Source organism: Colobus angolensis, unplaced genomic scaffold, assembly GCF_000951035.1.
Source record: "Colobus angolensis palliatus isolate OR3802 unplaced genomic scaffold, Cang.pa_1.0 Scaffold10, whole genome shotgun sequence".
Taxonomy (NCBI): Eukaryota; Metazoa; Chordata; class Mammalia; order Primates; family Cercopithecidae; genus Colobus; species Colobus angolensis.
The window spans coordinates 11699040-11715707 of record NW_012110919.1 but is presented as its reverse complement, the minus strand read 5'-3'; the positions used below and the strand labels follow the sequence as shown (position 1 = coordinate 11715707).

Here is a 16668-nt window from a genome sequence, read left to right as displayed (position 1 = left end):
ATAGCCAACATGATGAAACCCCATCTCTACTAAAAATATAAAAACTAGCTGGTCATCATGGTGCATGCTTGTAATCCCAACTCCTTGGGAGGCTGTTGTTTAAGCCACCCAGTCTGTGGTACTTTGTTATGGCAGGTCTGGGAAACAAACACATGATTCCATCAATGAATACATTTCTAGGCCAGGAGTGGTGGCTTATGCCTGCAATCCCAGAACTTTGAGAGGCCGAGCTGGGTGGATCACTTAAGGCCAGGAGTTCAAGACTAGCATAGCCAACATGATGAAACCCCATCTCTACTAAAAATATAAAAACTAGCTGGTCATCATGGTGCATGCTTGTAATCCCAACTCCTTGGGAGGCTGAGGCACAAGAATCGCTTGAACCCAGGAGGCAGAGGTTGCAGCGAGCTGAGATTGCACCACTGCACTTCAGCCTGGGCAACAGAGTGAGACTGTCAAAAAAATAAAAATAAAAAAAATAAAAATAAAAAAGGCCAGGCACAGGCACAGTGGCTTATGTTTGTAATCCCAGCAGTTTGGGAGGCTGAGGTGGGCGGATCACCTGAGGTCAGGAGTTCAAGAGCAGCCTGGCCAACATGGCGAAATCCTGTCTCTACCAAAAATACAAAAATTAGCCAGGTATAGTGGTATGTCCCTGTAATCCCAGCTATGCAGGAGGCTGAAGCAGAAGAATCACTTGAATCTGGGAGGTAGAGGTTGCAGTGAGCTGAGATTGCGCCACTGCATTCCAACCTCGGTGACACAGTGAGACTCTGTCTCAAAAAAATAAATAAAAAATAAAAATAAAAGAAAACTCTTTTGTTTATAACCTACCTAGTTTATGGTATTCTGTAGAAACCCAAATGGACTAAGACAGACACTAAACAGCATGATTCAGCTATTTTTGACTCACAGTACAGATGCTGAAATTCAAATACAGTTCACATGTAAGCATGGTAGAAGATGGGGGAAAAGGTCTTTATATTTATATTTCATATTATCATAGGCTATCAGTGTAGGAAGAGCCTTCCACAGTCAGCTGGTCCATCCTCTCATTTCAAGACACAGAACATGAGGCTCAGGGCCATTAAGTGACTAAACTTTAGTCTTCATGGATGCTAATATTGCATTCTTTCCACCACACGGGTACATCCCAAAGTGCAATATATGTCCCTCTAGTGGGACTAGAGTTGGATTTGAAATGATATAACAATTTACATTCTTAATTATAACACATATATGCTAGTATATATATTACAATTAATCTATATATAATTAAATTTTTATATAATTATACTATATATATGTGTATATATATATGCTTTGAAAAAGATATAACTAGTGGCTGGGCGTGGTGGTTCACGCCTGTAATCCCAGCACTTTGGGAGGCAGAGGTGGTGGACCATCTGAAGTCAGGAGTTCAAGACCAGCCTGGCCAACATGGTGAAACCCCATCTCTACTAAAAATACAAAAAAATTAGCTGGTGTGGTGGCTGGCACCTGTAGTCCCAGCTACTCAAGAGGCTGAGGTAGGAGAATCGCTTAATCCGGGAGGCGGATGTTGCAGTGAGCCGACATCATGCCACTGCACTTCAGCCTGGATGACAGAGCGGGACTCTATCTCACAGAAAAAAAAAAAAAAGGAAAAGATGTAACTAGCACATCAAACCCATGATTTCAAAGATGTTGTTGCTTAGAATAATAGGTATCTTTTGTTTTTTGTTTTAAATGAGTCGATCTAGGGGAAAACAATAGGCAAATAATAGTACAAGTTATACATGGGCATAACAAACTGATGAAGGTCAGAGGTGAATGACTGTGTTTGGGAAACACTGTTGTGTATCAGGGGTTGGCAAACTATGGGCCAATTGGTTCACCATCTGTTTTTGTGTAGTCCACAAGCTAAGAATGTTTTTTACATTTTTAAATGGTGAGAAAAAAATCAAAAGAATAATAATATTTAATGGCACACAACAACCATATGAAATTCAAATTTCAGTTTGTAAAATGCTTATTGGAACATAACCATGCCCATTTGTTTCTAGTTTGTTTCTGCCTGCTTTTGCACTACAGCAGCAGTGTTGAGTAGGTGCAACAGACACCGTATGGCCTGCAAAGTCCAAAATATTTACCTTCTGGCTCCATATCATGATGCCTCCTTCATTGAATTAAATCTCTGCATCAGACTACACCCTTGAAAATATACAGATTTATTAATGAATCCACTTAAATTGCTTTAGTGGAATGAACCTTTGCTATGTGAACTGTAGGTTTGGGCTTCAGTTTCACTATCCATTAAAATCAAGAGGATCGGGTTAGATTATCCCTAAGATCATTATGGAAGGGTCCTTTATTGTTCCTAAATGTAAAATCACACAAGGCATTTGAATTACAATTCTTGAAATTTTAGCCATTACCAGAGAATGGAAATAGCAGGAAAAGGAAGAAAATATAGAAAAACTGAGTAAAGGGAGTATTCTTCAGATGCTGAATTTTCTAAAGGACTGGGCTGTCCCTAGCAACATCAAAAACTGTAAGGAAAGTATCTCCTACCTCCACTAGACCTTGCAGAATTCTGACACACATGACGCATCCGTAATGCACTCTGGCTGCAGAGGGAATGAACATGTTCAGAGTCGATGTTAAGAAGATGGCAGCTCCAAAGACCCTGAGGGACCAAAGCACTGTGTTATTCGGCAGGCCCGCTGATGGATGTATACTTCAGCTAAGCACCAGAAACAAACCTAACAGTTCATGAAAGATCCCTGTGGAAATCCCTGTGGAAAGATCATGCCTATAATCCCAGCACTTTGGGAGGCTGAGGTGGGTGGATCACCTGAGGTCAGGAGTTTGAGACCAGCCTGGCCAACATGGCAAAAACCCATCTCTACTAAAAACACAAAAAATTAGCCGGGTGTGGTGGCTGGCATCTGTAATTTGGAGAAATAGATGTGTTAGGGTCTAGTGTGCCCCAAGCTAGATTCTTGGGCTTCTTTGATTCCCAAGCTCTGGCCCCTGGACCAACTATGAACAAATTTTTGGCAGTACAGGGATGTCCTGCCTGGATGACATCCTGAAAAGTTGGAGATTGGCCAGGTTCAGGTAAGCTTACTAGAGACCTACCATCCTGCCTGGTTCCCCCTGACCGACCTTTTCTGACTGTTACTGTATGGTTGAGGTTGTTTCCTGCTTCCCAGAGCTGCTCTCAGTTTACCAGAAGGAAACACTGTCTATCCAAGAAGCATTGTATGTCCTGGGACCAGAAGCACGAAACAGGTTGTGTACCTGTCTTAGCTCCCATTCCCTGACCAGCCCAGTGTACCCTGGGAAAAGAGAGCAAGCAGCATTTTCTTCCCCTCTCACATATGTTAATGATGTTTCCACTTTTTTTATGTGCTGGGAAATTAGATTATGTGTGATTTTTTTTCAAGGCAGAGGTGTAAGCAATAACTCAGGAAACCATAGCAACCAATATTTTATTACTTTTTAAAAAGAATACAATAGGTAAGTAGCAATAAATAAAAGGCATAAATTAGACAAGAACCTAAATAAATACATGCTTATTCATATTGAGATCTTATGGTAGTGGCTTCCAAATTTTTTACCTTAACCCGTAAACAAAATATATTTTATATTGCAACCCAGTTCACACTCATACATACAAATGTAACTGAAACAAGTTTCAGAACCCAATATTTACCCTTATGTGCAATGCATTCAGATATTTTCTATTCTATTTGATTCTATTTGATTATCTTTTCTTCTGTTTCTCTCTTTCTTTTTAAAAAATGCTCGTTGGTAAATCATCATATTGTTTTCACAACTATCTAATGAGTTGTGCTTTAGAATTTGAAAAAAACATTTTTTAAAAATGTAATGCACTTCATGAAATCCATTTATGGAAAGTCATATGGGAAATAAAATTGGAAGCGACATGGAGAGATTTAGTTCACTCCTTTTCTAATACATGATACACTCTACAACGTCTCCCCCAAGTGGCCATCCTCCTCTGCTTGAATACCTCCAGTGGCAGAGAACTCACTGCTTCTTGAGACAGCTCACTCTGTTCTTGGATACTTTTAACTGCTCAAACACCCACTACAGAGTCTCAAGGACATCAGAGACACATCTTGCAGTCTAGAGGCAAGCCCCCACCACTCATCTGAGAAAACCTTTTCTGGGTGATATTAACATAAGATTACAGAATGTCACTGGTCAAAGAGAACTGAAATATAATTTAGTCCAATGTTTCATTTCACAGATGAAGAAACTGAGGCCCAGTGAGGGAAGGAAAGTGACTCAATAGAGGTCACCCAGTGATCCAGATAAGGGGCAGGAACCTCTCCTGACTCAGAGTTGATTGCTCTTTTTACCACATAATCACTTGAAGAGTTGCAAGGTAAATTTAATTGGATGAAAAATGAAATAAAAAGAGACTCTTGACTGGGTGCTGGTGGCTCATGCCTGTAATCCCAGTACTTTGGGAGGCTAAGGCGGGTGGATCACTTGAGGTCAGGAGTTTGAGACCAGCCTGGCCAACATGGTGAAACCTCATCTCTACCAAAAATACAAAAATTAGATGGGTGCAGTGGTGCACACTTGTAATCCCAACTGTTCAGGAGGCTAAAGGACCAGAATTGTTTGAATGCCGAGTAGGGTGGGGGAGGGGGCGGGGCAGAGGTTGCAGTGAGCCAAGATCACACCACTGCACTCCAGCCTGGGTGACAGAGTGAGACACCATCTCAAAAATAAAAATAAATTAAGAGCAGGGTCATTTGGGATCAGTATCTGTGAATTGCATCTATCCAGATGGCTCCTATTTTTCATTCTGTACCCCCAAATTGAGAGCTAGCTATGCAGAATTTATAAGTACAAAGCCACATTTCATTGGTTTGTATCATGTTATATCAATTTATCTTACCTGTTAGCAGCAAACTTGTTTGAAATGAAACCACCTGGAATTTGTGTCATAATATAGCCCCAGAAAAACGATCCATGGATAAGGCCCACTGTTTCTGGATCCCAGTTAAACTGTGCTGTCTGGAAATGAGAAATCAGATATAGTTGTGTTTCTTGGAAAAAGGCTGACAACCATTTTTCAACAATGAACCTACACAATAATAACCTCATGAGGTCTTTCTTTTTTCATTTATTCAACACATGTTTATGGAGGGCATCTTACATACTTGGGGTATAGCAGCAAGCAAAAGTTCTAGGCCAGGCATAGTGATGCATGCCTGTAGTCCCAGTTATTTAGGAGGCTGAGGTGGGAGGATGGCTTGAGCCCAGGAGGTCGAGGCTGCAGTGAGCCAAGATAGTGCCAATGCACTCCAGACTGGGCAACAGAGTGAAACCCCGTCTTACAAAACAAAACCGGCTGGGTGTAGTGGCTCATGCCTGTAATCCCAGCACTTTGGGAGGCTGAGGCAGGTGGATCACAAGGTCAGGAGATCGAGACCATCCGGCTAACATGGTGAAACCCCATCTCTACTAAAAATACAAAAAAAAAAAAAAAAAGAAATTAGCCGCACATGGTGGCGGGTGCCTGTAGTCCCAGCTACTCAGGAGGCTGAGGATGAATGGCATGAACACGGAACTTGCAGTGAGCCGAGATCGCACCACTGCACTACAGCTTGGGCGACAGAGCGAGACTCCATCTCAAAAATAAACAAACAAACAAAAACAATGAAGTCCCTGCCCTCATAGATTTCACCTTCTGATAAGAGATTATGTACAAATTTAAACATATATGTATTTATATTAATGGTCATGGTGACTCACGTCTGTAATCCCAATGCTTTAGAAGGCCTAGGCAGGAGGATTACTTGAGGTCAGGAGCTCAAGATCAGCCTGGGCAATGCAGCGAGACGCCATCTCTACAAAAAATTAAAAATCTAGCCAGCTAGTCCAGGTGCAACGGCTCACACTTGTAATCCCAGAACTTTGGGAGATAGAGACGGGTGGATCACCTGAGGTCAGGAGTTCAAGACCAGCCAAGCCAACATGGTGAAACCTCATCTCTACTGAAAATACAAAAATCAGCTGGGTGTGGTGGCAGGTGCCTGTAATCCCAGCTACTTGGGAGGCTGAGGCAGAAGAATCGCTTGAACCCAAGAGGCGGAGGTTATAGTGAGCCAAGATCACACCACTATACTCCAGCCTGGGTGAGACAGGGAGACTCCGTCTCAAAAAATAAATAAATAATTAAATAAATAAAAATACAAATCTAGCCAGGTATGGTAGTGCGTGCCTGTAGTCCTAGCTACTCAGGAGGCTGAGGTAGGAGGATCCCTGGAACCCAGGAGTTGGTCAAAGTTAAGGTAAGCTATAAACACACAATTGCACTCCAGTGTGAGTGACAGAGCAAGACCCTGTCTCTAAAAATACATATATCTAATGTGTGTGTGTATATATATAATATATATAATGTGTGTGTGTATATATGTATATACATACATATATATGTAAGGTAAGCTATAAACACACCACTGCACTCCAGTGTGAGTGACAGAGCAAGACCCTGTCTCTAAAAATACATATATCTAACGTGTGTGTGTATATATAATATATAAAATGTGTGTGTATATATGTATATATACACATATATATTATGCATACATATACATATATACATACATACATATATATACACACACACACAGAGAAAACACAAAATAGCAATGAATGCTAAGGAGAAAATAAAATAGTTTGTGAAGAAAGCCAAAAATGGGGTTTTGTGGGGGCTACTAAGTTATTTGCTACATTATTCAGATGCCAGTTTAGTGATAGCACAAAGAGAATTAGAGTCTTAAGTCTCTCATTTCTTAATGAGGACAATAAAGCCCATTCTACCTACCCATAGGATGTGTGGGGATAAATGACATGAATATTTCCAGTGGGTTATCTCTCTGCTTAGAGATTTTGCATGTAGCAGATTAGGATAGTGACTGGCACACAGTGTAGACTCAATAAACGTTAACAGTCATTACTGTTACAATGCTGATGGCAATGGCAACAACACAACCTTCCACAACTTTTAGGCCATTGAAAATGTGATTCTCTAGGGCTGGAATCCCTTTCCTCATGTTCTCTCCCAGGTAAAGTAACTTATTCTTTTTAGACTCATTGTAAATGGTCCTTCCTCGGAGGAAGCTTCCTGAATCCCCAAAATTGAACTGGTCCCTTTTTCCTGGGCTTGTCTTCATTGAATGGACATCCACATGTCAATTTCCCACACAGGGCACCAAGAAACTCTAAGATAGTAGCCATGTCCTGTTTGGCTTATAGTCTCAGTACCTAAATCAAATGCCTGGGAACATAGAAGGTCCAAGTGTGTATTCGCCAAATGAATGAATAAATGAATGGCTTTGTAAAGCTTTTTGATATCAAAATGCAAATATGGAGTAAGAGGGTTCCTAATTATCATCATACTATGTTTTATAAATTTTCATCACAGCTTATTTTCCTGTCACAAGTTGTTACATATTTATCTGCCCATCTGTTCAATGTTCATCCTGTGCCTCCTGAATGCAACGTTAGGTGCTGGACAGTGTAAATACAGACTCAAATCAGCATTGTCTTTGCCTTCTAGGAGCTCACAGTCCAAGTCACTTTGGCCTATACTCTCTCATTTTACGAATTACAAAGTTGAAGCTCAATGGTAAAAAGGAACTAGCTAATTATCATTCATTCAAATCAGCTCACCAAATTTGTATTTTGTGTTTATTATGTAACACACATAGTTCTACGCACTGGGGTACAGCAGTGAACAGCCGTAGTGACTCCTGCCTTTTTGAAGATGCCAGTGAAGATAGCGGGCAATAAACAATTACAGGCAGAGTTAGATGGTAACCAGCGATAAGATGAAAAATAAAGCAGGGAAGGGAATAGGAAGTATTGGATGACAGTGAGCTGGGGTAAATTTTAGACAGAATGGCCAGGAAAGGCTTCACTGAGAAGATGAATTTTAAGTAAAGACCTAAAGAAAGGAAGGGAGCAAGTCATATGGTCATCTGAGATGTGAGCTTTCCAGGCAGAGAGACAGCAAGTGCAAGGGACCCGAGGTAGGGTTGTGTGTCTTGTGTGTTAGAGGAAAAGCAGTATGTCAGTACAGCTGGAGTGTAATGAACGAGGAGGAAGAGAATAGGTGTTAATGCAAGAGAGGTTACAATGATGAAGGGTTCTTTAAGACATCATAGGAACTCTGGCTTTTAGACAAAGAGAGATGAAAACCATTGGAAAATTTGAGCAGAGGTGGAATATGATTTCATTGAGGCACTTTCTACAGATTTCCTCCTTTAATCTGTAAAACACCTAGAGTTAATTGCAAATGAGGAAACTAAGGCTTAGAGAGATTAATTTACTTGTCCAAGGTCATACAACTATTTGCAAGGAAAAGGGGACGCAAAACCTCTCATCTGCCTAACCCCAAAACACGATATTCTTTCTATTGCTTGGAGAGACTTGATTTTCTGACTAAGGAGAGACCAGACTTCTTTGCCAAGATCCACAGAATTATCCGAGGATCCAAGACAGAGGGAGAGCTAGACCCTTTTAACTCCCACTTCAAGCAGTTGCTAACTGTCAATCATAACATCCCTTTCTCATGCCTTTCTCTCTGGAAAAATAGTGCTCTGTCAATCTCTGAAAAATCATACACGAAGAAGAGCCCCTAGGCTGCTAAGAACTGACTTTTATTGTCATTTGAGTCCCATTAAAATCGTAATAGTGGACTAAAGACTTGAATAGACATTTCCCCAAGGAAGACCAATAAATGACCAATAGACACCTGAAGAGGTGGTCAACGTCACTAACCATCAGGGAAATGCAAATCAAAACCACAATAAGACGTCACTTTATACCTGTTAGGATGACCATTATCAAAAACAAAACAAGACAAGAAGTGTTGGTGAGAATGAGGAGAAAATAAAGCCCTTATACACTGCTGGTGGGAATGACTGCAGCCACTATGGAAAACAGTACAGAGGTTCCTTCAAAATTTAAAAACAGAACTACTGTATGATTTAGCAATCCCACTTCTGGGTATTTATCCAAAAGAGTTGAAATCATGATCTCCAAGAGATATGAGTACCCCCACGTTCACTAAAGCATTATTCACAATAGCCAAGACATGGAAAAAACCTGAACGCCCACTGACAGATGAATAAAGAAAATATGTCCAGGCGCAGTGGCTCATGCCTGTAACTTTGGGAGGCCAAGGCAGGTAGACCAGCCTGGCCAATATGGTGAATCCCTGTCTCTACTAAAAATATAAAAATTAGCCCGGCGTGGTGGCGCGTGCCTGTAATCCCAACTACTCAGGAGGCAGAGGCAGGAGAATCACTTGAACCTGGGAGGCAGAAGTTGCAGTGAGCCAAGATTATGCCACTGCACTCCAACCTGGATGACAGAGACTCCATCTCAAAGAAAAAAAAAAAGGAATACTATTCATCTTTTACAAAGAAGAAGATTCTGCAAGATATAACAACTTGCATGAACCTGGAGGACATTATGCTCAGTGAAATGAGCCACTCACAGAAAGACAAAATACTGCATGATTCCACTTACATGACATATCCAAAATAGTCAAATTCATAGACTCAAAGAGTAGAATGATGGTTGCCAGGGGCTGGGGGAGGGAGAAATGAGGAGTTACTAATTAATGGGTGAAAAGTTTCAGTCAAGCAAAATGAACAAGCTCTAGAGATCTCTATTCAACATGGTACTTACAGTCAACCATAATGTATTGTACACTAAAAACTTTATTAAAACAGTAGCTCTCATGTTAAGCATTCTTATCACAATAAATTTTTTTAATTATAAATTAAAAAAAAATAATGGCCCTGTATATGGACCATCACTATAGTAAACCAAACACTGTGTCAGATATTGTGAAAGGCCAAAAAAATGGCCCCCAAAAGATATCCACATCAAATCCCTGGGACCTATAAATGCTACCTTATCTGAAAACAGGTCTTTGCTGATGTGAAAATGTCAAGAATCTTAAAATGAGATATCTGGACTATCCAGCTGTGCCCTAAATCCAATGACAAGTGTCTTTATATATAGGAGAAAGACAGATGGAGATTTGAGACAAAAGAGGAAACATGCAGAGAGATGTCCACGTGAAGATGGAGGCAGAAATGAGAGTGACATTGTCCCAGACCGAGGATCTGCTGCATCCACTAGAAGTTGGAAGAGTCAAGGAAGGATTCTCTGCTAAAGTCTTCAGAGGGTGTGAGGTGCTGCCAACACCTTGATTTAGACTTCTTGTCTCCACAGCTCTGAGAGAATAAATTTTTATTGTTTTAAGCCATCAAATTTTTGGTAATATGTTATGGCAGCCTCAGGGAACTAATATAGGTATTTAATATAGGTAAGCTTATTTGATCATCAGAGTAGTCCTTTTATTCCCATTTCTCAATAAGGGCAATGAGGGTTAGCAAAGAACTTCTAGAAATGTCAGTTCCTGTCTGCTCACACTTCTGAGAGGATTCCACCTTCCCCAGCAACATGGGATTCTCCCCCACTGACCAACACAGCTGACTGGACACCTGAGTAGAGAGAGCCAAGCCAGTCAGGTGTGGTGGCTCACGCCTGTAATCCTAGCACTTTGGGAGGCTGGGGTGGACAGATCACTTGAGGTCAGGAGTTCAAGACCAGCCTGGCCAACATGGTGAAACCTCATCTCTATTTTAAAAATACAAAAATTAGCCAGTCGTGGTGGCATGCACCTCTAATCCCACCTACGTGATAGCCTAAGGAGTAGAACCGCCTTAACTGGGGAGGTGGAGGTTGCAGCAAGCCGAGATTGTGCCACTGCACTACAGCCTGTGCAACAGACGAAGATTTTGTCTCAAAAAAAAAGAGTTCAAGACAGCCAAGCTATAGGCTAGGCTCAGCCAGTCAGCCTCTCCCCATCTCTCTGTCTCTGTCTGTCTCTGACTCTGTCTCTGTCTCTCTCCCTCTCTCTCTCTCTCTCTCTCTCTCACACACACACACACACACACACACAGAGAGAGAGAGAGAGAGAGAGAGCAACCCAAACCCCCAGAGATTCTAGTTAGACAATAGTGCACTCTTGAATCCAAATAAGTCCCATGGAGTCACAGAGTCAGGGCCAAGTAAATCCGCTTCCTGGCAAGACAAAGGCTCAAGGCACTTCCACTGTGGAGGGCAGTGAGAAGCCAGGGAAGAGGAAAGAAAGCAGTCCATGAAGGACCGGGGAAAACGGAGCTGACTCCAAGAAAAGCAGATGAAAGACTCTGTGGGGCAAGCAATTTGGAGATCTTAGCAAAGGCTTCTCTAGTTTCCATGAGGGAAAGCTCCTTTCAGCAGTCCTGGTAGGGCCTGTCCTGCGGCCTCAGAAAAAATTACATAAAGACTCCCTTCCCTCCTCAGGGTGGAGGACAGCCTGGGTTTCAGTCCCACCTCAGGCTGGCTTCTGTGTCCTGGGTGCAGACTGCACAAACATATACCACAGACCTGCTTTCTGCCCTTGGCTTTCATGAGATCCCCTTACAGACCTACAATAATCCCTGCTATCATTTTTTGTTTGTTTAGACGGAGTCTCACTTATCTCGGCTTACTACAACCTCCAGCTCCCAGGATTCTCCTGCCTCAGCCTCCCAAGTAGCTGGGACTACAGGTGTGCGTCACCATGTCTGGCTAATTTCTTTTCATATCTTTTAGTAGATACAGGGTTTCATCATGTTGGCCAGGCTAGTCTAGAACTCCTGACCTCAGGTGATCCACCCACCTTGGCCTCCCAAATCGCTGGGATTACAGGTGTGACCCACCGTGCCGGGCCCCAGTAATGCCCTTTTAACTTGAGAAAAAGATTGATCACGCATTAGTTAAAATCACTCTTCATACCACTTATAGAACATATGCCACATATTTTAAATATCTACCTATTCATACTGCTTATTTCTCTCCTTTTTTTGAAATAAAGATTTAAAGATATCTCAGTGCCAAATATCTAGTTCTTCCCCTTAAAACAGAAAAACCAAACAAACATACCAGCCATTCAGAGCTTTTCTTAATACAATTAGCGAAGTATTTGTCATTTGGTTAAACATGCTCAGTTAGTATCTAAGCTTTGTTCTAGGCGGACAAGAGAGAAATAATCTGCTATAAATTAGAGTTATGCTAGAGTTTCTGATACTAAATCCCTGCTCCTAAGTCCAGAGGAAAAAAATTTAAACCAGATTTCAGATTTTAATCAGTTTCTTAAGACTCCAGAGGACACAGTCATAGAAACTAGAGACCGCACATTAGCATTGTTGCTCGGGTTTATCAAAATGTCTTTTCCATATGCCTCAGAGCAGACTCTATTGACCGACGTCTATCTTTTCAGGCAACAAACAAATGCAAAACAGCATCTCATTTTGATCTGGGCCTCAGCAGACAAGTTTTAATTAGCTGGCCTTGCTGACAAAAGGCTGAAAGAATGCATGTGATACACATCTGAAACCTCGCTAATATACATCATTCTTTATTTTAAAAATGCATAATATGCCCTTCTACCTCTATCCCCCACACCCCTACAAAAGACAGGATATCCTTTTAGGACAAATTTGGCTGTGGCATCAAATAGAGACTAGTTAGGAGGATCTCCATGGTGCTGTTTTCCTCTGGCAGAATAATCTCTTTGTTTGATAAAAGCAAAAACAAATAGCTTGCAGACCAACTGAAGACTTCTTTTTGACAGATTGAAATCAAATTTTCTCAAACCAGTGCCTGGCAGGAGACTGTTCCAGATTATGCTAATGGATGTGGCACGAAAGAGAGCATGCTATGATCAAGTCAGTCCAGGAAATACTGCCCACCACGTCTCCCTCTTGGAAAGTCTCATAGGACACAGCACAGTATGGGCTCCAGGTCTCACACTGCCTTCTTCATGGCACAGCCTGCAGCACAGTGATTTCCCAGACACTAGTTCAAAAAACTGTGATCTAAATGTTTCTTCAAACAGAGGGAGGGGCCAGAGAACTGTTAAATGCCTCTCTGCAAATGAACGGATTTCTGCATGAGTCACTGCGGTGTGTGAGTTTAATACGATGAAACATGCATTTATGGGGTGTCTACTGGGCAGACATTTTTGTTTGTTTCTTTTCCCCCATAACTTCAGTACTTCTCTAGGTCTATCATTTAAGCAGCAAACCAGATTTTATGTTTCCAGTGATTCCTAAAACAATACTATTTAAGTCACTTCAAAGTATCCATGGCCGGGCGCGGTGGCTCAAGCCTGTAATCCCAGCACTTTGGGAGGCCGAGACGGGCGGATCACGAGGTCAGGAGATCGAGACCATCCTGGCTAACACGGTAAAACCCCGTCTCTACTAAAACATACAAAAAACTAGCCGGGCGAGGTGGCGGGCGCCTGTGGTCCCAGCTACTCGGGAGGCTGAGGCAGGGGAATGGCGTAAACCCGGGAGGCGGGGCTTGCAGTGAGCTGAGATCCGGCCACTGCACTCCAGCCTGGGCGACAGAGCGAGACTCCGTCTCAAAAAAAAAAAAAAAAAAAGTCACTTCATAGTATCCTTGCTTGTAACTATGATGGCCTCTGAATTGGCCCTGTGGCCTCCATTCCTATCTCAACTCAATCTGGCCCCCTGCGATGGGGCAGTGACCAGTATGGAGTACAGATATGATCACTCCGTGTTTGCAGCCCCTTGCTACATGCCCACCAGGCTGCGGATGATTAGCCCCCTATATACTTCGCTGCCTCCACCTCAAGGTGCTCTACCCAATCACTGGGAGTTCTCAACCTGGAGTCTGTGGATGGAATCCTACGGATCTGAGAACTTGGATGGGAAGAAAACATGCACCTTTATTTTCACTCTTAACCAAAATTTAGCATTATCTGCCATTATGAATGTAGGCAACAAGCCACAGTCATATGACGAGTACCTATGACTCTGTCCCACATGTAAATCGCAAATATGTTCAAATCGTATTACAGTCATGGCTACTATTTCCAACAGTAGCTTACATTCCAACTTAAAATCACAGTAAATGTTAGACCCAATGCTAGATTTAGCCACTGATGTACTACTAAAGAAGCCCATATGTTTCTATGTCACAAATGTGATTTTTAAATGTTTTGGTATTTATATTTTAATATAATTGGCTGCTTTTGTCATCCTTCGTGTTTTATTTTAAGAACTTAAAACATTACTTTGCCAAATATTCATCAGTCGTCACCAGGAGTCTGTGACACAGAAAAGATGATGAGTTCCTGTTTCAGTTCCTAAAATATACCTACATAGTATATGTGCATTCTCTCTCTCTCCCTCTCTCTCTCTGTGTGTGTGTCTGTCTCTGTCTCTTTCTTACAGTCCTTCACAATACCTTTTTCTTCAAACATTCTTCTTCCCACCCCACCACACCTTCTTTGCCTGGTCCAGCCATCACTTTGGGAATTTGTTCACAATAGCAAAGTCTGGGCTGGGCCCTCTCCTATGAGCCTGAGCATCCTGTGTACCTCCAACATGGTACCTACCCCCCAACCCCCCAAACTGTCATCACTTACTAGTCTCCATGAGGACAAGGCCCAGTCTAGGTCGTTCACCTTTCTATCCCCATCACTTTGCACAGTGCTCAGCACAAGTAGCCACTCTCCATTTTTGTCATATCACTGAAGGAATTGCCGGGCTTTCTCTCAAGGAGCAAAGTATTGACACAGCTGCAGTCAAAAAAAGTTTCCTCACGATTGTAGTCTTAGCTACTGATCTGAGATGCTGAGATGCTGAGATAGGAGGAGCTACTCATTTGAGATGCTGAAATGGGAGGATGCTGAGATGGGAGGGTCATTTCAACCTGGCAGGTCGGGACTGCAGTGAGCCAAGATTGTGCCACGTACTGTAGCCTGGGAGACCGAGTGAGACCCTGTCTCAAAAAGAAAAGGCTTCCACCATGGATTGATACCAACCTGAATTTCCGGTTTTCCGTCGACATATACGGTGCTGTTGTTGACCATTTCCACAATGGCAACTCCAAGATTGCACCGGATCCCAAAAGAAATGCAGAATCCCAGCCCACTCATGATAGCAATGATGTAACGCTTGGGGAGGCCACAGCAGCGGCAGTCGCAGAGTGGGGGGCTTGGCCTGGACGTCTGCACTGGCCTGCCTTCTTCATTCAGCTCAATGTTTTCTTCTTCCTCAGTGCCCCCATCGATTTTTCTACATGGGAAGAAGGATAGGCAGAAAATAAAAGCCAGGATTAAAGGAAAAAGAAAGGATACTAAGCAAAAAGAAAAAAGGTATCAGCAGATGAAAAACAAAAAGGAAGACCCATAGTAGAATACTATGGGTATATTATAATTATTAAAGTAAGGTTTATTATTAAATATTATTATTACTAAAGTAAGTTATAGTGGCTAAAACTACTGATGTTCTGGGTATTGTGTGGGACTTTTATAAGCATTCAATCAATCGTTTAAATCTTATAACAACCCCATGAGGTAGATAGTGTCATCATGCCATTTTATAGGTGAGGAAACTAAGTCACTTGAGGTAGGATAGAAGCCCAAGTTCAGAGCCTGTGTCTAAAACAATATGCTATACTGAGTTTCCTGCTGAAAGAGCATTGACAGACTTTGTTCACATTGCTCGACCCAGCTGTTACAGTTGACCTTAATCTTTCTAAGTCCTTCTTTTTTTTTTTTTTTTTTTTTTTTTTTTTTTTTTGAGACAGAGTTTTGCTTTTGTTGCCCGGGCTGGAGTGCAATGGCATGATCTCGGCTCACCACAATCTCTGCCTCCCCGGGTTCAAGCAATTCTCTCACATCAGCCTCCCAAGTAGCTGGGATTACAGGTCTGCACCACCACGCCAGGCTAATTTTTGTATTGTAAGTAGAGACGAGGTTTCTCCATGTTGGTCAGGCTGGTCTCAAACTCCTGACCTCAGATGATACGCCTGCCTCGGCCTCCCGAAGTGCTGGAATTATAGGTGTGAGCCACTGTGCCTGGCCTAATTTTTCTAAGTCTTAATAAAATATTAAGTGGAGGTGGAGAGGGACATTATCTATCACAATGTACACCCATTTGGTTGTATATTCTTTTCTCCTTAGATGGTTCCTCTAAGGAGGTGGTCCTCTAGCACCTTTTATTCAAATGGTAGAATTTTTCACTGACCTCTATAGATTCCAATTATGGCACATTCATTATAGTGAACTTATGTCTTCTTTTAAAAACACCAATTGGGCAAACTGAACCCTATCTGTCAATTATAAAGGAAGTTGTATCCTCTTACTTATTGTCATCTTTCTGAGGATGCTGTCATGGCCCACTTAAGGTCCAAGTGTTTTTAAAGATAATCAAAACTTGCAAGTTTTCATAAATATTAAATTCAGTGACAAATAGCTAATATAATGGTTAACCCAATAGTTTGGATGAAACACAAGTCATTTGCCCACCTGTTCATATGAAAGACAACCTTGGCAGGTTCTTTTTTTTTGTTGTTTTTTTGAGACAGAGTCTCAGTCTGTCACCAGGCTGGAGTGTAATGACGTGATTCTCGGCTCACTGCAATCTCCGACTCCCTGGCTCAAGCAATTCTCCTGCCTCACCTTCCCGAGTAGCTGGGATTACAGCCACGCATCACCACGTGCAGCTAATTTTTTTATTTTAGTAGATACGGGGTTTCATCATGTTGGCCAGG

The 16668-nt window shown here is 42.0% G+C and overlaps 1 protein-coding gene across 1 annotated transcript in view; it reads right to left on the bottom strand.

Moving 5' to 3' along the window:
* SLC17A8 (solute carrier family 17 (vesicular glutamate transporter), member 8) overlaps nt 1-16668 on the bottom strand; it is a 64639-nt gene that overhangs the window by 24521 nt on the left and 23450 nt on the right. Inside the window, exons 2-4 of the mRNA XM_011936918.1 lie at nt 14936-15188; nt 4922-5040; nt 2533-2668 (exon numbers count right to left, since the gene is read on the bottom strand). Of these exons, the coding sequence (XP_011792308.1) occupies nt 2533-2668; nt 4922-5040; nt 14936-15188 (508 nt within the window). The remainder of the gene's footprint in view (nt 1-2532; nt 2669-4921; nt 5041-14935; nt 15189-16668) is intronic.